Below are 22,777 nucleotides of genomic sequence, written 5' to 3' on the forward strand. Positions count from 1 at the left end.
ATTCTGTAAAAAACCTCCTGCGATGCAGCTGCCCCCCAGAGCCCCCCTTCTACTTACCTGAACCCGATCTTTCCAGCGACGGGGACAAGCACACCAGCTCCAGCCAGTGTCTCAGGTCCTGATTGGATAGATTGATAGCAGCACAGCCATTGGCTCCAGCTGATGTCAATCAAATCCAGTGACCCGGGGGCGGGGCCGAGTCCTGCTGTCTGTGTCAATGGACGCAGCAGCAGGACACAGGAGCGCACCCTCACGTGTGTCCCGAGGGAGAGCAGCTCTCCAACGGGGCACTTGAGAAGAGGAGGAGCCAGGAGCGCCGCTGAGGAACCACAGAAGAGGATGATCGGGGCCACTCTGTGCAAAACCAACTGCAAAGAGGAGGTAAGTATGACATGTTCGTTTTTTTGTTTTTTAACTAAGCTTTACATATCTATACATTCATAAGGGGCCAGCCTGAAGTAATCTATCAGGACTTAATTTCCTAACTAAAGTTCCACTTTCAGCCAGTTCTTAACAGAACCACTTTTACAAATTACCTTCAGTTCACAGATGAGGAAGTGGGAGGTAATTAATGTGCTATTAAAGTCAATTTTTTTAAATGAGCATAAAAAACATGATATACTTACCTGGAATGCTCTTGCGCAGAGCGGTCTCTTAACTCTTTTTTCGGTGGTCTGCCACACACAGCTAATCGCCTGGAATTCCTGCTTGGTCTTCCTTAACTAACAGTCCCCTTTGCAAGTGTGAATGGGGCCTATATCCCTTTATTTGCAGAGTCCCCAAATTTATATCCATCGTGTGCACATTTCTCAAGTGTCCACTCCGTCATTTTCTTGTTTCTGTTGCAGGTTTGATCAAGTTCCAGCCATCACTTTGGCCCTGGGACTCGGTGAGGAACCATCTGCGTGGAACTCTGACGGAGATGTGTGTATTGCATGACGTGCTGACTATAGTGAAGGACAAGAGGTACATGCACCTGGACCCGGTCTCCCAGGAAGCCCTCACCCCTAAGCAGGTATTACCAGGGACATTTCTAGGGTTTGTCTCTTCTCACTGCAGATTTGTCACTTTAATTTGGATGTTGGAGTGTTTTCTCTTGTCTGTAAGGTAACCTGTCCTTCATATTAAGAGGTTATCTACAGTATAGTTACCTCCTGTTCTACCTACCCAGAAATTTTAAAGTGGAACTAAACCCTTCTGTCCTGTACAGCAAAAGAAGCTGTCATCTAAAGCTGGCCATACAATGTTCGTGTTCAACTTCCTTTAGATTTACCTTCAACTATGTAGTGCAAGGGCCTGTCTGATTGCATACAAATTGGAAGTGTTTAGGATTGACCTCATCATTTTGGTAAATCTAAAGGAAAATTTTACAAGTAAATTGTATAATGTATGGCCAGCCTTAGCCTTTGTTTGTGATGCAGTTGCCATGGTGCTTCACATTTGATCAGTTATGACACCAGCCGTTCGATGGCTTGGCATGCCTTGAATGTCACTGTGGTGGAATTCCAGGCTAGATCTAACTTGGCTTAAAACTGATCACACCCTCTTCTAACTTTCTAACTACCGTGTGGAATGTAGAGGCTAATACTTACCTATTCCCAGGGTGCTCCAGGCCAGTGTCACAATCTTCCCAGCAGCTGGCTTTAGAAGAGGGGAGAGCGCACCGACCACAATTTGAATGCCTGGGTTGGTGGACATTGCTCATACGCTTACTATGGGTCATCCTTGACGGCTGTCCCACCTCTCCCCTGAAGCCGGCTCTCAGGACCTGATCAGACTGGAGCGCCCTAAGAATAGGCACGTATAAGTGTCTTCCTTCTACCGAGTTGTTGGCATAATAATTAGGAAGAGGGGTGGGAGCCATTTTAAGCTTGGTTAGATCTAGCCTGTGCTTCCACTTTAATTTGATGGGTTTAGTTCCACTTAAGAAGTTATCAGATGAGCACCATGCTTCCAGTATAACCTAATAATGTGCATAATAAATTATATATAATTGTCTGCAGGAGATTTATTGTGTTGGTTATATCATTTAATGCGGAAATTGAATCTGCTTATATTTTTTTCTCTCTTGGTTCTCTACATTGACATGCCACCTATTATATACCATTAGTCCCATGTCATCACTGGGTCGCTCTCTCGCTCTCATATATTATTGTTCAGGATTTATAAAGGGCCAACAGTTTGTGCAGAGCTTTACAAAATGGAGACCATACAGTTGCATTACAATTCAGGACATGAAAACTAGGAGGGCCTAGTTTATGAGAGTTTACAATCTATAGGAGGTGTACAGTGCATCTGGAAAGTATTCACAGTGCTTCACGTTTTCCACATTTTCTTATGTTACACCCTTATTCCAAAATGGATTAAATTTATTTATTTTCCTTAAAATTCTACAAACAATACCCCATAATGACAATGTGAAAGAAGTTTGTTTGAAATCTTTGCAAATAAAATAAAAAACAAAAAATAATCACATGTACATAAGTATTCACAGCCTTTGCCATGACACTCAAAATTGAGCTCAGGTGCATCCTATTTCCACTGATCATCCTTGAGGCCGTGTTCACTACTTAGTAGGAACACACGATCTGTCTCCTCTCCCCTGACAGAACCGGGATTTGTGTGTTTACACACACATCCCCGTTCTTGTTCTGTCTCGAGCGATCGCGGGTGCCCGGCAGACATCGTGCCCACCGGCCACACGCATCGGCTCTGGGGACACGCTGCGGGCGCGTGCCTGCAATAGCATCTTAAAGAGCCAACGTATACCTACGGCGATTTGTGCAGCCATGCCAACCTGCTGCAGTATAACTGTGGCGGCTGGTCGGCTAGCGGTTAATCATAGCTATAAGACCACAAGTGTTTATCACAAATATATACTGGTGTAACATAGATCACATGATCAATTGTATTGTCTTTAATTGCAAACAGATGTGGTCAAAAAGAAAGCACACAGCCAGGGAAAACCCCAAGTGGACCACAAAATGTGGTATTAGGAGTGTATATAACTTAAGTAAATATTATGGTGAAGTAAGTTGACCTGAAATAGTCAAACTAACATTATCAAAAATTGTGTATGTATGTATGTGTATATATATATATATAATTATTATATACACACACTATGCGTGTAACAATGTTTTTTGCTGTCTCATGTAAACACGCATTTTCCATGGTGTATACACGAGGATGTGCTTAGGAGTTGATTTATTTCTTCATTTTTTTTTTACATAATGTTTGACTATTTCAGGTCAACTTCACCATAATATTTACTTAAGTTATAAAAAAAAGTGTCAAATGCGTCAGTTATTTTCTGCCTGTACCCTGCTGTTGTCCATGACCTTTTGATATTTTTCACAATAAAGGCGTTTTTATTGTAGTGCGGCTGTCCAGATTTTCTCCTTTCACTACTATGTGCTGAGCCTCCACCTGCTACTTCCACCTTGAGGAGGGTGTTAACTTTAATTCACAACCTGGAGCTGTAATACATTTTTAGCAACACACATGGTTGATGATTAAGAGGCACTTCTAAGTATGCAGGCATCCGGGGTAAAGTGGTCCCCATAGACCATCCCCCGCACCACCGGCTCTCACCGCTGTCAGTCTGCAATCATGACCCAGAAGACTACCCTGCAGTAGAGCGTTCTGAATGCGAGGCTTGAAGACCTCGTGAATCGCAGCGTGGAAGGGACAACGTCAGTGGCAGTGAGGAGGATGGTCTATGTGGACAGCTTTTACCCCGGATGCCTGCATACTCCGATGTACCTGTTTTAATCATCAACCATGTGAGTTTGTAAATGTTGTGCCTTCATTTAATGTAACTGTATTGCTACACTTAGAGGCGCCTCTCTTCAATCAGTTGTGACTTGACACTACTTGTATATCAAGACATCACTTGTATATCAAGTCAAAATTTATTTAAAAATGTTGCTTGTCTTGCAAAACGTTCTCAAACCAAGGTTTTACTGTATTAACCACTTAAGGACCGCCTAACGCCGATTTACGTCGGCAAGGCGGCACGGGCAGGCAAAATCACGTACATGTACGTGATTTGCCTCTCGCGGGTGGGGGGTCCGATCGGACCCCCCCCCGGTGCCCGAAGCGGTCCCGTTCTGTTCCCCGGCGATCCGAGATGAGGGGGAGGCCATCCGTTCGTGGCCCCCCCCTCGCGATCGCCGCCGGCCAATGGGAACACTCCTTTGCTGCTGTATGCTAAACAGCAGCAAAGGAAATGATGTCATCTCCCCTCGGCTCGGTATTCCGTTCCAGCGCCGAGGGGAGAAGACATCAATGTAAGTGCACAACACACTACACACACAGTAGAACATGCCAGGCATACAAAACACCCCGATCCCCCCCCCCCGATCGCCCCCCGATCCCCCCCCAATCACCCCCCCCCCCCCCGTCACAAACTGACACCAGCAGGTTTTTTTTTTTTTTTTTTTTCTGATTACTGCATAGTGTCAGTTTGTGACAGTTACAGTGTTGGGACAGTGAGTATTACCCCCCTTTAGGTCTAGGATACCCCCCTAACCCCCCCTAATAAAGTTTTAACCCCTTGATCACCCCCCATCGCCAGTGTCGCTAAGCGATCATTTTTCTGATCGCTGTATTAGTGTCACTGGTGACGCTAGTTAGTGAGGTAAATATTTAGGTTCGCCGTCAGCGTTTTATAGTGACAGGGACCCCCATATACTACCTAATAAATGTTTTAACCCCTTGATTGCCCCCTAGTTAACCCTTTCACCACTGATCACCGTATAACCGTTACGGGTGACGCTGGTTAGTTTGTTTATTTTTTATAGTGTCAGGGCACCCGCCGTTTATTACCGAATAAAGGTTTAGCCCCCTGATCGCCCGGCGGTGATATGCGTCGCCCCAGGCAGCGTCAGATTAGCGCCAGTACCGCTAACACCCACGCACGCAGCATGCGCCTCCCTTAGTGGTATAGTATCTGATCGGATCAATATCTGATCCGATCAGATCTATACTGGCGTCCCCAGCAGTTTAGGGTTCCCAAAAACACAGTGTTAGCGGGATCAGCCCAGATACCCGCTAGCACCTGCGTTTTGCCCCTCCGCCCAGCCCACCCAAGTGCAGTATCGATCGATCAGTGTCACTTACAAAACACTAAACGCATAACTGCAGCGTTCGCAGAGTCAGGCCTGATCCCTACGATCGCTAACAGTTTTTTTGGTAGCATTTTGGTGAACTGGCAAGCAAGCAACAGGCAGCGTCAGGTTAGCGCCAGTAGCGCTAACACCCACGCACGCACCGTACACCTCCCTTAGTGGTATATTATCTGATCAGATCAATATCTGATCCGATCAGATCTATACTAGCGTCCCCAGCAGTTTAGGGTTCCCAAAAACGCAGTGTTAGCGGGATCAGCCCAGATACCTGCTAGCACCTGCGTTGTGCCCCTCCGCCCGGCCCAGCCCAGCCCACCCAAGTGCAGTATCGATCGATCACTGTCACTTACAAGGCACTAAACGCATAACTGCAGCGTTCGCAGAGTCAGGCCTGATCCCTGCGATCGCTAACAGTTTTTTTTGGTAGCATTTTGGTGAACTAGCAAGCACCGGCCCCAGGCAGCGTCAGGTTAGCGCCAGTACCACTAACACCCACGCACGCAGCATACGCCTCCTTTAGTGGTATAGTATCTGAACGGATCAATATCTGATCCGATCAGATCTATACTAGCGTCCCCAGCAGTTTAGGGTTCCCAAAAACGCAGTGTTAGCGGGATCAGCCCAGATACCTGCTAGCACCTGCGTTTTGCCCCTCCGCCCGGCCCAGTCCAGCCCACCCAAGTGCAGTATCGATCGATCACTGACACTTACAAAACACTAAACGCATAACTGCAGCGTTCGCAGAGTCAGACCTGATCCCTGCGATCGCTAACAGTTTTTTTGGAAGCTTTTTATTGAACTGGCAAGCACCAGCGGCCTAGTACACCCCGGTCGTAGTCAAACCAGCGCTGCAGTAACACTTGGTGACGTGGCGAGTCCCATAAGTGCAGTTCAAGCTGGTGAGGTGGCAAGCACAAGTAGTGTCCCGCTGCCACCAAAAAGACAAACACAGGCCCGTCGTGCCCATAGTGCCCTTCCTGCTGCATTCGCCAATCCTAATTGGGAACCCACCACTTCTGCAGCGCCCGTACTTCCCTCATTCACATCCCCAACCAAATGCAGTCGGCTGCATGAGAGGCATTTTCTTTATGTCCTATCGAGTACCCCTACCCAACGAACCCCCCCAAAAAGATGTTGTGTCTGCAGCAAGCGCGAATATAGGCGTGACACCCGCTATTATTGTCCCTCCTGTCCTGACAATCCTGGTCTTTGCATTGGTGAATGTTTTGAACGCTACCATTCACTAGTTGAGTATTAGCGTAGGGTACAGCATTGCACAGACTAGGCACACTTTCACAGGGTCTCCCAAGATGCCATCGCATTTTGAGAGACCCGAACCTGGAACCGGTTACCGTTATAAAAGTTAGTTACAAAAAAAGTGTAAAAAAAAAATATATATATATAAAATAAAAAAAAATAGTTGTCGTTTTATTGTTCTTTCTCTCTATTCTCTCTCTCTATTGTTCTGCTCTTTTTTTACTGTATTCTATTCTGCAGTGTTTTATTGTTATTGTTATTATGTTTTATCATGTTTGTTTTTCAGGTATGTAATTATTTATACTTTACTGTTTACTGTGCTTTATTGTTAACCATTTTTTTGTCTTCAGGTACGCCATTCACAACTTTGAGTGGTTATACCAGAATGATGCCTGCAGGTTTAGGTATCATCTTGGTATCATTCTTTTCAGCCAGCGGTCGGCTTTCATGTAAAAGCAATCCTAGCGGCTAATTAGCCTCAAGACTGCCTTTACAAGCCGTGGGAGGGAATGCCCCCCCCCCCCCCCCCCACCGTCTTCCGTGTTTTTCTCTGGCTCTCCTGTCTCAACAGGGAACCTGAGAATGCAGCCGGTGATTCAGCCAGCTGACCATAGAGCTGATCAGAGACAAGAGTGGCTCCAAACATCTCTATGGCCTAAGAAACCGGAAGCTACGAGCATTTTATGACTTAGATTTCGCCGGATGTAAATAGCGCCATTGGGAAATTGGGGAAGCATTTTATCACACCGATCTTGGTGTGGTCAGATGCTTTGAAGGCAGAGGAGAGATCTAGGGTCTAATAGACCCCAATTTTTTCAAAAAAGAGTACCTGTCACTACCTATTGCTATCATAGGGGATATTTACATTCCCCGAGATAACAATAAAAATGATTTAAAAAAAAAAAAAAATGAAAGGAACAGTTTAAAAATAAGATAAAAAAGCAAAAAAATAATAAAGAAAAAAAAAAAAAGCACCCCTGTCGCCCCCTGCTCTTGCGCTAAGGCGAACGCAAGCGGCGGTCTGTGGTCAAACGTAAACAGCAATTGCACCATGCATGTGAGGTATCGCCGCGAAGGTCAGATCGAGGGCAGTAATTTTTGCAGTAGACCTCCTCTGCAAATCTAAAGTGGTAACCTGTAAAGGCTTTTAAAGGCTTTTAAAAATGTATTTATTTTGTTGCCACTGCACGTTTGTGCGCAATTGTAAAGCATGTCATGTTTGGTATCCATGTACTCGGTCTAAGATCATCTTTTTTATTTCATCAAACATTTGGGCAATATAGTGTGTTTTAGTGCATTAAAATTTAAAAAAGTGTGTTTTTTCCCCAAAAAATGCGTTTGAAAAATCGCTGCGCAAATACTGTGTGAAAAAAAAAAATGAAACACCCACCATTTTAATCTGTAGGGCATTTGCTTTAAAAAAATATATAATGTTTGGGGGTTCAAAGTAATTTTCTTGCAAAAAAAAAAAACTTTTTCATGTAAAAAATAAGTGTCAGAAAGGGCTTTGTCTTCAAGTGGTTAGAAGAGTGGGTGATGTGTGACATAAGCTTCTAAATGTTGTGCATAAAATGCCAGGACAGTTCAAAACCCCCCCCAAATGACCCCATTTTGGAAAGTAGACACCCCAAGCTATTTGCTGAGAGGCATGTCGAGTCCATGGAATATTTTATATTGCGACACAAGTTGCGGGAAAGAGACAAATTTTTTTTTTTTTTTTTTTTTTTTTGCACAAAGTTGTCACTAAATGATATATTGCTCAAACATGCCATGGGAATATGTGAAATTACACCCCAAAATACATTCTGCTGCTTCTCCTGAGTACGGGGATACCACATGTGTGAGACTTTTTGGGAGCCTAGCCGTGTACGGGACCCCGAAAACCAAGCACCGCCTTCAGGCTTTCTAAGGGCGTGAATTTTTGATTTCACTCTTCACTGCCTATCACAGTTTCGGAGGCCATGGAATGCCCAGGTGGCACAAAACCCCCCCAAATGACCCCATTTTGGAAAGTAGACACCCCAAGCTATTTGCTGAGAGGTATAGTGAGTATTTTGCAGACCTCACTTTTTGTCACAAAGTTTTGAAATTTGAAAAAAGAAAAAAAAAAAAAGTTTTTTCTTGTCTTTCTTCATTTTCAAAAACAAATGAGAGCTGCAAAATACTCACCATGCCTCTCAGCAAATAGCTTGGGGTGTCTACTTTCCAAAATGGGGTCATTTGGGGGGGTTTTGTGCCACCTGGGCATTCCATGGCCTCCGAAACGGTGTTAGGCAGTGAAGAGTAAAATCAAAAATTCACGCCCTTAAAAACGCTGAAGGCGGTGATTGGTTTTCGGGGTCCCGTACGCGGCTAGGCTCCCAAAAAGTCTCACACATGTGGTATCCCCGTACTCAGGAGAAGCAGCTAAATGTATTTTGGGGTGCAATTCCACATAGGCCCATGGCCTGTGTGAGCAATATATCATTTAGTGACAACTTTGTGCAAAAAAAAAAAAAAAAAAAAAAAAAGTGTCACTTTCCCGCAACTTGTGTCAAAATATAAAATATTCCATGGACTCAATATGCCTCTCAGCAAATAGCTTGGGGTGTCTACTTTCCAAAATGGGGTCATTTGGGGGGGGGTTGTGCCACCTGGGCATTCCATGGCCTCCGAAACTGTGATAGGCAGTGAAGAGTGAAATCAAAAAGTTACACCCTTAGAAATCCTGAAGGCGGTGATTGGTTTTCGGGGTCCCATACGCGGCTAGGCTCCCAAAAAGTCCCACACATGTGGTATCCCCGTACTCAGGAGAAGTAGCTGAATATATTTTGGGGTGCAATTCCACATAGGCCCATGGCCTGTGTGAGCAATATATCATTTAGTGACAACTTTTTGTAAATATTTTTTTTTTTTTTTTTTTTTGTCATTATTCAATCACTTGGGACAAAAAAAATAAATATTCAATGGGTTCAACATGCCTATCAGCAATTTCCTTGGGGTGTCTACTTTCCAAAATGGGGTCATTTGGGGGGGTTTTGTACTGCCCTGCCATTTTAGCACCTCAAGAAATGACATAGGCAGTCATAAACTAAAAGCTGTGTAAATTCCAGAAAATGTACCCTAGTTTGTAGACGCTATAACTTTTGCGCAAACCAATAAATATACGCTTATTGACATTTTTTTTACCAAAGACATGTGGCCGAATACATTTTGGCCTAAATGTATGACTAAAATTGAGTTTATTGGATTTTTTTTATAACAAAAAGTAGAAAATATCATTTTTTTTCAAAATTTTCGGTCTTTTTCCGTTTATAGCGCAAAAAATAAAAACTGCAGAGGTGATCAAATACCATCAAAAGAAAGCTCTATTTGTGGGAAGAAAAGGACGCAAATTTCGTTTGGGTACAGCATTGCATGACCGCGCAATTAGCAGTTAAAGCGACGCAGTGCCAAATTGGAAAAAGACCTCTGGTCCTTAGGCAGCATAATGGTCCGGGGCTCAAGTGGTTAAGCAATAGCTGTGAAATACATATTATTTTTTTTTTTTTTTTTAAATAAACTTGAAAAGATTTCAAACTTCTTTCACGTTGTCATTATGGGGTATTGTTTGTAGAATTTTGAGGAAAATAATGAATTTAATCCATTTTGGGTAAGGCTGTAATATAACAAAATGTGGAAAAGGTGAAGTCCTGTGAATACTTTCCAGATGCACTGTAAGTGATTCAAAAATATTAACTGTGGAGGGTTGTTGGAGAAAGTAAAATGCAGTCTTTCGGTGGAGGCAGGATGGGCTTCCCTGAAGAGATACGTTTTCAGGGAACGCCTAAAAGCGGACGGAGTAGGAGAAAGCTGTACTGGTTTGGGTGGGAAAAGCTATGGAGGGGAGCATAGGAGGAGGAGGTGAGGGTCCTTGATTGGATAAGCATTTGGTATTTTGAGAAGAAGTTGGTGGCAGTGTTTTGAATGGCTTTGTAAATTTATGTTAATGTTTACAATTTTATTTGTTGGGTGATCGGAAGCCAGTGGGGGGGATTGGCAAAGAGGGGCAGTGAACACAGCGGTTGGTAAGGCAACATGACAGCCAGAGAAGGTCAGCAACAGCAGCCCCCCATATTTCTCTTATGATAGGTTCCCTTTAGGGTTATTTTTGTTTATGTACTGATCGGATCTGCCAACGCCTTTTGAAGGATTTTTAGTTGTGGTGGATCATAAATCAATGAACAGGGGTCATTTGTCTTTTCAGAATCAGCACAGCCTTTTACTGGTTTCCAAGAGGAAATCCCTCTATGGGGCAGCACAGATCCTCAGTAAAGGAGCCGAGCGTCTGTCAAAGTCTGTTGCAGAGAACCTGGAGAACAAGCGCCAGCGAGACTTTAATTCTGAACTGCTGAGGTTACGGCAGCATTGGAAGCTAAGGAAGCTGGGAGACAAAATCCTGGGAGACCTGAGCTTCAGGAGTGCAGGTAACATTCAGAATAAATATGACTGGGTGTCTGTAGAACCTTTCCTCATGGTAGCGCTTCCATTGTCAGTAGTAGCACTGCTGACAGAAGCATAAGCGTATATTGATTGGTTTGCGCAAAAGTTATAGTGTTTACAAAATAGGGGAAAGATTTATGGCATTTTTTTTTTTTTTTTTTTACTAGTAATGGCGGTGATCAGTGATTTTGTTTTGTTTTGCGGGACTGTGACATTGCAGCGGACTGATCGGACACTTTTTTTGGGACCAGTGACATTATTACAGTGATCAGAGCAAAAAATAGCCACTGACTACTGTGTAAATGTCACTGGCAGGAAAGGGATTAACACTGTGGAGGGGGTGATCAAGGGGTCACGTGTTCCCTAGGGAGGTGTTTCTAACAGTGGGGGGAGGGGACTGACTGGGAGTATAGTGAGATCGCTGTTCCTGATCACAAGGACCAGACTATCTAACTGAATTCTCCTGTCAGAACGGGGATCTGCTTTGTTTACATTGGCAGATCCCCGTTCTGCCTCTCTGAGGAGTAATCGCGTGTGGCCGGCCGGCATCGCGACCACTGGACCTGCACATCGGCTCCCCAGCCGTGCAATAGGTGCGCGCGCCCACAGTGACTCATGCACGAAGCGGTGTACGGGTACGTCGTTTCGCGCAATAGGGTGGCCCTGCCGCAGTATATTTGCGGTGGGCGGTCCTTGAGTGATTAAGGCAGGCGATTTATATGCATTGCAAAATGAAGCTACGCTGACACCACTGCTTGAGATTTCATTGCAGTGGTGTTGCCAGCTTGAACAGCGGGAGTAAGGCACTCGCTATATTTCACTGAAGAGGAAAGACGGAGTTGAGTGATGGCCCTGCATTTGCACCTTCAAAAACAAGTCTGCCATGGCACTCCACATATTTTTGTTCTATTAGGCTCCACTAGGTACAGAGAGATGTGAAATGATTGTCACCCGGTTTCAGCTGCATCAAGAGGCATCTTCACATCCTCGCAGGGTGGTAGTGGTATGCAGTTGTTTGATTATTTTGGTGAATCCCGCCGCCCACTGTACACGTATGGTAAGCAGGCGTCTGAGGCTTCCATTACCGCCTGCAAATGCATAAACCTGCTCTCTTGGCTTGATAAATATTTAGAGTCAAATTGTTCCTATACACTTCACCTCATGGTATGGCCAACTTTAGTTTAGTTAGCCCCTAGCTTCCAAAATCCTCAAATAGTCAAAGCAACATTTTTAGGTTTCCTCCTCTCTGTGCTCATTTATCCATGCCCTTTCTTTTTTTGCTATTTTATTTTTTATGTAGGCTCGCTCTTTCCTCATCATGGAACGTTTGAGGTCATAAAGAATACGGACCTTGATCTGGATAAGAAAATGCCTGAGGATTACTGCCCGCTGGATGTCCATATCCCCAGTGACTTGGAAGGCTCTGCTTATTTAAAGGTCTGTGTAACTCAAATCCGTACTCTTGGAGAAGTCTTTCTCAACCCAAGATAAGCAAATCCCTTTGTGATTCATCACATTTAGACTCTTTGACTGGACCCAATAGATCTACATGATCAATACAACACTCAAATGTGCCCCCCGGGACGTGGGATCATTTTGTAACCACAGCAATAAGTCTTTTGTAATTGAAGACATTAATAATAATTACTCAGATTAAAAAAGCCTTTGATTAAAAAATATTGGGGGGGTTTCCCCCAGGAGACACTTTGAGATTTCTTTAGGTATAAAGCGTGTGGGTGTGTTCTATATAGGCTTTCTTCCCTCTTAACGATCGATCCCACAAAGGCACGTACTGACCACGTGACCACCCCTCTAGGTGAGATCATGTACAATGGTCCAGCTTTATATCGCACATATTGCTTGGGAAAGGGAAGTGAGGAATAAGGTAAGTATTTTTTTTTTTTTTTACTTAACTGCTTCAGCCCAGGAAGATTTGGCTGCAGAATGACCGGGCCATTTTTTGCGACTCGGCACTGCGTCGCTTTAACTGACAATTGCGCAGTCGTGCGACGTTGCACCCAAACAAAATTGATGTGCTTTTTTCCCCACAAACAGAGCTTTATTTTGGTGGTATTTGATCATCTCTGCGGTTTTTATTTCTTGTGCTATAAACAAAAAAACAGCAATAATTTTGAAAAAAAAACAATATTTTGTACTTTTTGCTATAATAAATATCCCCATTTAAAAAAACAAAACAAAAAAACAATTTTTTTCTCAGTTTAGGCCGATACGTATTCTTCTACATATTTTTGGTAATAAAAATCGCAATATGCGTGTATTGATTGGTTTGCGTAAAAGTTATGGCGTCTACAAAATAGGGGATCGATTTATGGCAATATATATATATATATATATATATATATATATATATATATATATATATATATATATATAATATAATTTTTTTTTTTTTTTACTAGTAATGTCGGCGATCTGCGAATTTATTTATTTATTTTTTCTATCGGGACTGCGACATTATGGCGGACACTTTGGACACATTTTTGGATCATTGGCATTTATACAGCGATCAGTGCTATAAAAATGGACTAATTACTGTGAAAATGTCACTGGCAGGGAAGGGGTTAACACTAGGGGGCGATCAAGGGGTTAACGGTGTTCCCTAGTGTGTGTTCTAACTGGAGGGGGGAGGGGACTGTTTAGGGGAGATGACAGATCGCTGTTCATGCTTTGTATGAACAGACGATCTGTCTCTTCTCCCCTCAGAGAACCGGAAACTATGTTTACACACACAGATCCCGGTTCTCGGTGCCTCACGAGCGATCGCGGGATCCTGGTGGTCATCGTGACCGCCGGGCACTCGCATCAACTTCGGGGGCGAGCAGCGAGCATACGCGCCCCTAGTGGCCACAGGGCGAAGCGACGTTACATAACGTAGTTTCACCCAGCTGTGCCATTTTGCCACAGTAAAACTGCGGCGGCTGGTCAGCAAGTGGTTAAAGCCTACCCTAGACTAAACAAGAATCTAAACCTTTTTTTTTTTTTTTCACAATAGAAAAACAAGAATCTAAACCTTGCTATCTGGGGAAGGGGGTGATGGTGAGGGGGAGCATTTTTTTTATGGCTGACTAGGATTCAGTTTTACTCTGATCTTCAGGTAACATGAACATTCTCCCTTGTAGTGGGGCTTTGTCTGCACTACAAGACCTCACCGCTCATTTAGGTCTAGGTGGCATGGAAAAGTTCACTATATTGTCAAAAGTATTGGGACGCCTGCCTTTACACGCACATGAACTTTATTGGCATCCCAGTCTTAGTCCGTAGGGTTCAATATTGAGTTGGCCCACCCTTTGCAGCTGTAACAGCTTCAACTCTTGTGGGAAGGCTGTCCACAAGGTTTAGGAGTGTGTCTGTGGGAATGTTTGACCATTCTTCCAGAAGCGCATTTGTGAGGTCAGGCACTGATGTGGACGAGAAGGCCTGGCTCGCAGTCTCCGCTCTAATTCATCCCAAAGGTGTTCTATCGGGTTGAGGTCAGGAGTCTGTGCAGGCCAGTCAAGTTCCTTCACCCCAAACTCACTCACCCATGTCTTTATGGACCTTGCTTTGTGCAATGGTCCAAATAATTTGGTGGATGGGGGATTATAGTGTGGGGTTGCTTTTCAGGGCTTGGGCTTGGCCCCTTAGTTCCAGTGAAGGGAATTCTTAAGGCATCAGCATACCAAGACATTTTGGACAATTTTATGTTCCCAACTTTGTGGGAACAGTTTGGGGATGGCCCCTTCCTGTTCCACCAGTGCACAAAGCAAGGTCCATAAAGACATGGTTGAGTGAGTGTGGGGTGGAGGAACTTGATTGGCCTGCACAGAGTCCTGACCTCAACCCGGTAGAATACCTTTGGGATGAATTAGAGCGGAGACTGTGAACCAGGCCTTCTTGTGCAACATTCAGTGCCTGACCTCACGAATGTGCTTCTGGAAGAATGGTCAAACATTCCCATAGACACACTCCTAAACCTTGTGGACAGCCTTCCCAGAAGAGTTGAAGCTGTTATAGCTGCAAAGGGTGGGCCAACTCAATATTGTACCCTACGGACTAAGACTGGGATACTAATAAAGTTTGTGTGTAAAGGCAGGTGTCCCAATACTTTTGGCAATATAGTGTATATTTACTTACGCAATCCTCAGCGCTGCTAAACCGGTCCACGCAACCTCTTCTCTGGTGGTCTGAGGTTCTGACGTCATCAAGACCGGCACCGTATCCATAGCCCTTCATTGGATGGGAGGACAGCAAGGGACAGTCCAAAGCTGGAGCAGGGGGGACATGGTGTCTGCTGGGGGAGTGCAAAATGGGTAAGTAAAATTACTTTTTCTTTGCCCTACAGTCTAGACTGAATGAGCAGTTAACCTTTGCAGTGCTAATGCAGCCCCACTGCCAGGGAGAATTGTGAAGTTTCCTGAAGTTGAGCTTTGATAGAGTGAGTAAATGGGGTCTATAAAGGCAGAGGCAGGGTGAGAAAGCACACGGTAAGTGCACTGTGATCTCCATCTAGTGTTCATTTGTGGTATTGCACCAGTGTGTTCTAGATCTCTTAATACCAAGCCAAAGTTAGGCTGCTATTGAAAAAGATTGTTTTAAAGGAGCACAATACGACGATACTTGAACATAAATGAGCTGCATGGTTGAGTTGCTAGAAAGAAGCCTTTACTGCGCCAATGTCTCAAAAAAGGCCGGTTACAATATGCCCGACAACACCTTGACATGGCTCACCAGGCTTTTTTGTGACATTGGAGCAGTAAAGTCTTCTTTCTGGCAACTCGACCATGCAGCTCATTTTTGTTCAAGTATCGTCGTATTGTGCTCCTTAAAAACGATCGCATTGTCTTTGTATTTATTGACTACATAAGAGTGAAAATAAAACACAGAAGTTGACGCGGTACGGTGAGAGCCTTAAGCCTCATACACCCGATCAGATTTTCGGCAGGGAATTGTGTGATGACCGACTGTTTGCCTAAAATCCGACCGTTAGTACGCTCCATTAGACATTTGTTATCCAACTTTCCGCCAACAAATGTTGGATAGCAGGCTAATACATTTTCGGTGGACAACGCTCTGTTGTCAGATTTTCGTATCGTGTGTACACAAGTCCGTCACACAAAAGTCCAAAGTACAAACACGCTTGCTGGGAATCAATGCTCACCAGACACGACATTAGCAGAAGGTGCCCAAAGAGTGGCGATCGAGAGCTGAAGTTCCACGTAGTACGTCACTACGTTCGTGTTTGTTGGCCGACAATTGTGTACCATGTGTATGCAAGACAAGTTCACGGCACATGCCCTTCAGACAAAAGTCTGACGCTCTGCCAACAATCGGATCGTGTGTACGAGGCTTTAGTCATAGCGCCAATCTTTCTTTATTTCTTGGCCTACCTGACTTTGGCTTGGTATTAAGAGTTCTATGAATTTTCCACACAAGTGAATAAACAGTCCTGATTGGCATATTCAAGGATTTGGATATCGTTTCATATCCTTTTCCATCTTTATAAAGTTCTATTGCCTTGTTACGCAGGTCTTTTGACAGTTCTTTTCTGCTCCCCATCGCTCAGTGTCTAGCCTGCTCAGTGCATCAACATGAGAGTTAACAAACGCATTGACAATACATACACACACTAATTGCAATCTAAAAAGCCACAGACGTGGGAAATTAACATTTACTTGCTATTGTAACCTGTGTGTGCCACCTTCTGTGTTTGTACCAAGGCCAAACATCCCAGGTATGTAAACTTTTGATCTGTGCCATTTGGGTGATTTCTGTTGTTTTGATTTAAAAAGGAGCCAAACTACTATGTCATAATAAATGGCTTTATATGATCACTATCCTTAAATAAAAGATTTTTTTTTTTTGCACGATCAGTCATATTTTCAATATCAATGCCAACATTTCACGATTTCTGCCAGGGTATGCAAACTTTTAAGCACAACTAAGTTTTTACTTCTGTTTTTTTGGACTGGAATTTGCTTTTCCAATATCACAGGATGACTTTATTTAACCACTTGCAGCCAAATCATGCACCAAGTACGTCATTTGACTTCAAGTGGTTGTACCTAGGTGATTTTCAGTCGGCTTTCTTGTAGTAGCAAACGGAGCAGCTAACTAGCTCCTCGATTGCTATTACAAGCAGCAGGAGGGGATGCTCCCCCACTCCAGCGGCTTGCTTGGGCTCTCTTGTCCCATTGGGAGACCCAAGCTACTAGCCAGCACATCTGCCAGCTTGTCTGAGACCCGTACGAAGCTGGGATCAGCTTTAATCGGGTCTCGGCTATGGTAACCTGGAAGCGATTACATGACTTCCAGTTTACCTGGATGTCAGCGGCGCTATTTTTTGAAAAAAAAAAAAATATTCCAAAACGCTGATCTTGGTGTTTTAGAATGCTATCAATGGCAGAGGAGGGATTTGGGGTTTTACAGACCCCAGATCCCTCCATAAAGAGTAAATGTCACATGCTTATTGCTGTACAATGGATGGAAGGAATGGATTCCTTGTGACAGCAATAAAAGTGATAAAAAAAAAAAAAAGTAAAGCAACAGTGTAAAAATAAAATAAATTTAATAATTTCTCATCTCTCCATGCTAGAGCGCAAAGGTAAATGTGCGCGTCAGTCCCGCACGCACACAAAGTGGTAAACTGTGTCACCTATGGATAGTAAAATTTACGTTGTTTGTTGCTGTTGCATGGGCGTGCGCAATTTTAAAGCGCGACATGTTTGGTATCTATTTACTCGACTTGGCATAATCTTTTATATTTTTTAAGAAAATTTGGGTTTTAGGTTTTTTGTGCATTAAAATTAAAAAAAGTGTGGGTTTTTTTTTCAGCAAAAATTGCGTTTGAAAAAAAACGCTGCACAAATACCGTGTGACGCAAACAATTGCAAAACCCACTAATTTTATTCTCTAGGACCTCTGCTTTTAAAAAAAAAACATATATATGTTTTGGGGGTTCTAAGTAATTTTCTAGCAAAAAAAAAATACTGTTGGTTACATGTAAACAAAGTGCCAGAAAAGTCCTGGTCTTCAATAGTTAATGTCTTTTTGTTGTTGATTTTTGCAGGTTTCCATTCAGAAGCAATCCCCAGACATTGGTGACCTAGGAACAGTGAATTTGTTCAAACGTCCTGTACCTAAAGCAAAACCAGGTACATGGGCTGTTATGTTTTTGTTATCCTACAGTGTATATTTATATTGTTTTACAGCATGGTAACCATACATTGCTAGCTTGACACAACATAAGAGGAAACAAAACATTTTGAGGAGTCTGTTCTTTAGAGAGTATAGTGGTAATAAATAGGAAACAGGAATAACATAAGATTGAAAGTATAACTAAAATAATTTTTTTTTTTTTTTTTTTTTTTGGTAGTGGAGAGGGATTAGAGCACCTGTTAGGTTTCATGGCTGTCTGTGCCCCCATTTTAGGGAGATTTCCCTTTGCTATTTGTCCTGTTTACCATTATCATTGAAAGTAAAAAAGAAAAATCCCAAATTTTGCATTGTCCCCAGAAAAGTAATTGGGGCAAACTCTTCCAATGGGGACACTAGTTCTTGTGAGCTGGGGGTCCCCAAAGAATACCCTTAATTTTGACAATGGGACAGGAAGTGAAGCGAAATCTCCCCAATGGGATTAAGATGGCACAAAATAAAATGACGGGTTATGACCCTCCCTTACGCTATCAAAAAGGAAATATGTTTTGCCTATAGTTTTACTTTAGTATTACATTTCAAGAGGAACAAAACAGCCCTATGTATAATTTTTAAACTTATGTAAGTCTACATGTCCTCAACAGCAGGGCTGGCTATACAGCTTCAGTGTATCTGAGCTCAAAGATGTAAAGCTTAACCACTTCAGCCCCGGAAGGATCTACCCCCTTAATGACTAGGCCATTTTTTGCGATGCGGCACTGTGTCGCTTTAACTGACTATAGCGCAGTCGTGCGACGTTGTACCCAAACAAAATTGACCTTTTTTTCCTACAAATAGAGCTTTTGGTGGTTTTTGATCACCTCTGTGGTTTTTATTTTTTGCGCTATAAACAAAAAAAGAGCAACAATTAAAACATTTTTACTTTCTGCTAGAATACACATAAAAAAAAAAAAAAAAAAAAAAATCAAAGTTCAGTTTAGGTTAATATGTATTCTGCTACATATTTTTTGGTAATGGGGACGATCTGCGACTTTTAGCTTGACTGCAACATTGCAGCGAATAAATCTGACCCCAAGTGACACTTTTTGGGGACCAGGAACACCAATACAGTGATCAGTGCTAAAAAATGCACTGATCAATGTATAAATTACACTGGCAAGGAAAGCGTTAACACTAGGGGGTGATCAAGGGGTTAAGTGTGTTCCCTAGGTGTATTCTAACTGTGTAGGGGATGTGCTCACTGGGACAACACAGAGATCGCTGTTCCTGATCACTAGGAACAGAAGATCTCCATGTTGTCCCCTGTCAGAGCGGGGATCCGCCTTGTTTACATAGGCAGATCCCCATTCTGCCTCTGTACCGCGATCCGGGTGGCCGGCAAACATTCAGTCCGCGGGACCCGCGCACGTGCTCCCCCAGCGTGCAGAGGGCACACGCGCCCATACTATCTCATGCACGGACCGACGTACAGGTACGTCGGTTTGCACAGCTGAGCTGCCTTGCCGGAGTACATCTGCGGAAGGCGGTCAGCAAGTGGTTAAAATAAAACCGACAAACACAATGCCTGAGTATAAACTAGAGCTTGACAGGCATTATGTTTAATATATAATAGTCGCCTGATCCTGCTGTATTTGCTAGGATTGGAAGACAATCCAATGTGTTTGGCGCCAGTATACAGTACACTCTGTTTACTTCCTTTTATCTGGACAACATGAACAGAGTCCCTGTCTGGGACTTCCTCCATTGATGTATTTCACCCCCAAAGCTGGGTTGAATTGTAAAAATTAAATCTTTACAATTAAGTCCAGCAGTGTGGGTAAAGCCATTGCAGTCTGTGGGTCATAGGATAGTCCCTTGTTGGCATTCAGCACCCGATCGTCCATGGTGGGTGGGGGGGGGGCAATTCAGGGTTTCAGAGCAGCAAACCCTAAACCTCTGCCAGTGTAATAGATGCACCTTTGGCAGCAATTACAGCCATGAGCCTATATAGGTAAATCGTCAGGTTTTGTTTCTATTTTACTTGGCTCCAGCTCTATGTTTGCCAGGGAATTGTGAGTAAACAAACTTTTTTTTTTTTTTTTTTTTTAAGTTCAGCCATTGAGTTTTGAACTCTGACTTGGCCTATCCAGTACGTTATGCTCAATGTAATTTTTCTTGCTGGGGGACATTTTTTTCCGAAACTCCAGTTTTCTGCTAACTACAGCAGGTTTTCTTCAGGGTTTCTCTGTATTTTGCTGCATTCATTCTTCCCCTTCCTCTCACAAGCCTTTAAAGTGATTGTAAGCCTAATTTTCTTAAAAATATAATATACATGATATACTTACCTGCTCTGTGCAATGGTTTTGCACAGAGCAGCCCCGCTCTTACTCTTTTGGGGTCTCCCACTGGCGCTCCTGGAGCAAACCCCCCCCCGGCATAGCTACTTGCTATGGGGGCACACATGTAGGCTCAAATCCAAGCTGCACTGTGAATGTCCACTGCCGTGCACTGCTTGGCACCGTTGCCCTGTCATCCCCACCCACCCCCCTCCTTCCACAGGCTGTGATTGACAGCTGCAGGAGCCAATGGCCCCGTTTTGCCTGTCTGTCCAGTGAGGAGAGAGCTGCTGCTCTCAGCCACAGCACTGGATCGAGAGCGGGCTTGGGTAAGTATAAAGGCCTGCTGGAGGGGAAGCCGCATGCAAAATGTTTTTTACCTTATTGCAGAGCGTACATTAAGGTAAAAAACCTTCTGCCTTTAGAACCACTGGGTTTGCCGCAGAGAAACATCCCCACTGCGAGATGCTGTTCCCAGAAGTTCTTCTTTAGGATGCCACCATTGGCAAGAGCACTCATCTTTCTTGCTAAAAGAAGCCTAGGGTTAGGTCTGGGAGGACTCACCCCTTGGCAGAGTTAAAGAAAAGTCCTTGCGTTACTACACAGCCTCAAACTCCAGGTCCAAGTCTTGCAACTTGTCAACCTGCAAATGTTAGACCTCCAAGTCCCCCAAACCCTTAGACAAATCCCTCCCAGTGAGATTGTGCGCCCACTGGTGAAAGGGGGGGGGGGGGGTGTCTGTTAGCCATTGTAGGCACTTGGACAGCCTGCATCCCAGATGCTAGGGTGCAGGAAATGGCTTACAGGGGATACAAGCTATAGTTTCACTCCCAGACCCTTCCATTACTTCCAGCTTGCCTGTGTCCCTGCATAGGTTAGGAGGTATCATTGCCCCAGTCTCTCTTTAGTGGACATAACAATTCCAGGGCTTCTACTGCAACCTGTTCACAGTTCCTAAGCCAAAATGAGGCATCTACTCCATTTTGAGTGTTAAAGTCCTAAATGCCCAACCAAACAGAAACATAAAAATTATACACACCCAATCGCTAACTCCTCCAAATTATTAAACAGCAGAAGGATATAAAACGGCACATCTGCAAAAATACCAGTCCCCACCCCCCCGTAAACCACCCGCCCACCAATTCCTCTACCCCCTAATCGAATGAATCAGATCGCCGGGACCATCCCGAGGAGCTGACACTGTGCGGCTGTGCCACTAACCCCTCACAGTGATGGAAAACCCCTGGTGACAAAAGCAGCAAAAGATGGGTATGTTGAGTGGTGGTGACTCCAGCATCCGCCCAGTAACCTGGATGGAGAGCACCACACCTTAGAACCACTATGGGTGAATGTAGTGCAAGCTATCAACCAGGTGAACCTGGGGGCTGGATGCACAATCAAATTAATGAATTGAAGCCCCGCTAATGAGTCTGATAAACACACTATGTCCATAACCAGTCCCGATCCACAGGTAAAGGTAGATGCCTCTAAAACCTGAACACGGAGATGGTGAGTACTGGGGCCGCTGTCTGCCATTTATTGATCCCTGTTCTATGTTCTATATGCCTTTGTTCATGCCCAGAAATTCTGAATGGAATCCACCACATCGGTCATAGACTTCCTTCTTCTGGGAAAAGAAATGGAAAAAGAAACAGTGCAAAGGGTTGTTGTGTAGTATGGATATAAACAAAAAATAATTAAAATAACTTAAATGCACTCACAAGAGTATGTGGCTGCAGGGCTGTCCACAAACTCCTGCGAATGCATTTATGTGATTTTAATAAATTCTTCTGGTTTTTTTTGGGGGGGGGGGGGGGGGTTATTATTTAAAGGATTGCAACAGACATACTAGATAATGATCCTTTGTGCTGTTTTTCTCTGTTTCTTTATACTTGTCTCTGGAGCCCCCGCTCTGGTTCCCGCTGCAGCATCCGATTCATTGGGTATTAGGTGTAATAATACAGTCTACTATATGGGAATACCCGTGACTATAATGTACTACTGATTTGGGCTATGATAGAATATATATTTAGATTACTGCATAGCTGTGTAAAATATATTGTATTTGATTGAGATTGCACAACCTTTTTATTGTGTAGAGTATTTCTTTTTCTTTTCGTATTTTGTTTATAATATTTATTATTCTATAGCAAAGTTATAGAATTAAAATATACGGAGGCCCAGTCAGTAAAACTTTATTTCGGCTGGTGTCCGAATCGCATGTTTGCACTAGAACACATCACAGCCCCCCTTTACTTCGCTGCCCTCCTGTACATCAGTGTCTTTTAGCCTACCTGTCACATCATAGCCCCCTCTTTACATCATTATCCTCAGCCCTCCCTTCACACCACAACCCCCCTTAACATCACAGTCCCCTCTTTAAACCAGTCCCACAGTGTCCTCAGTTCCCCTTTACATTGCGGTGCTCCTTACAATGTAAGCCACCCCTGCACTGTCCTA

At 43.7% G+C, this 22,777-nt stretch overlaps 1 protein-coding gene across 1 annotated transcript in view; it reads left to right on the plus strand.

Moving 5' to 3' along the window:
- Positions 1 to 22,777, plus strand: part of MED17 (mediator complex subunit 17) — a 76,812-nt gene that overhangs the window by 8,590 nt on the left and 45,445 nt on the right. The window contains exons 2-5 of the mRNA XM_073613000.1: positions 849 to 1,015; positions 10,615 to 10,834; positions 12,151 to 12,287; positions 17,917 to 18,001. Coding sequence (XP_073469101.1) covers positions 849 to 1,015; positions 10,615 to 10,834; positions 12,151 to 12,287; positions 17,917 to 18,001 — 609 coding nt within the window. The remainder of the gene's footprint in view (positions 1 to 848; positions 1,016 to 10,614; positions 10,835 to 12,150; positions 12,288 to 17,916; positions 18,002 to 22,777) is intronic.

Source organism: Aquarana catesbeiana, linkage group LG02 (assembly GCF_042186555.1).
Source record: "Aquarana catesbeiana isolate 2022-GZ linkage group LG02, ASM4218655v1, whole genome shotgun sequence".
NCBI classification, from domain to species: domain Eukaryota; kingdom Metazoa; phylum Chordata; class Amphibia; order Anura; family Ranidae; genus Aquarana; species Aquarana catesbeiana.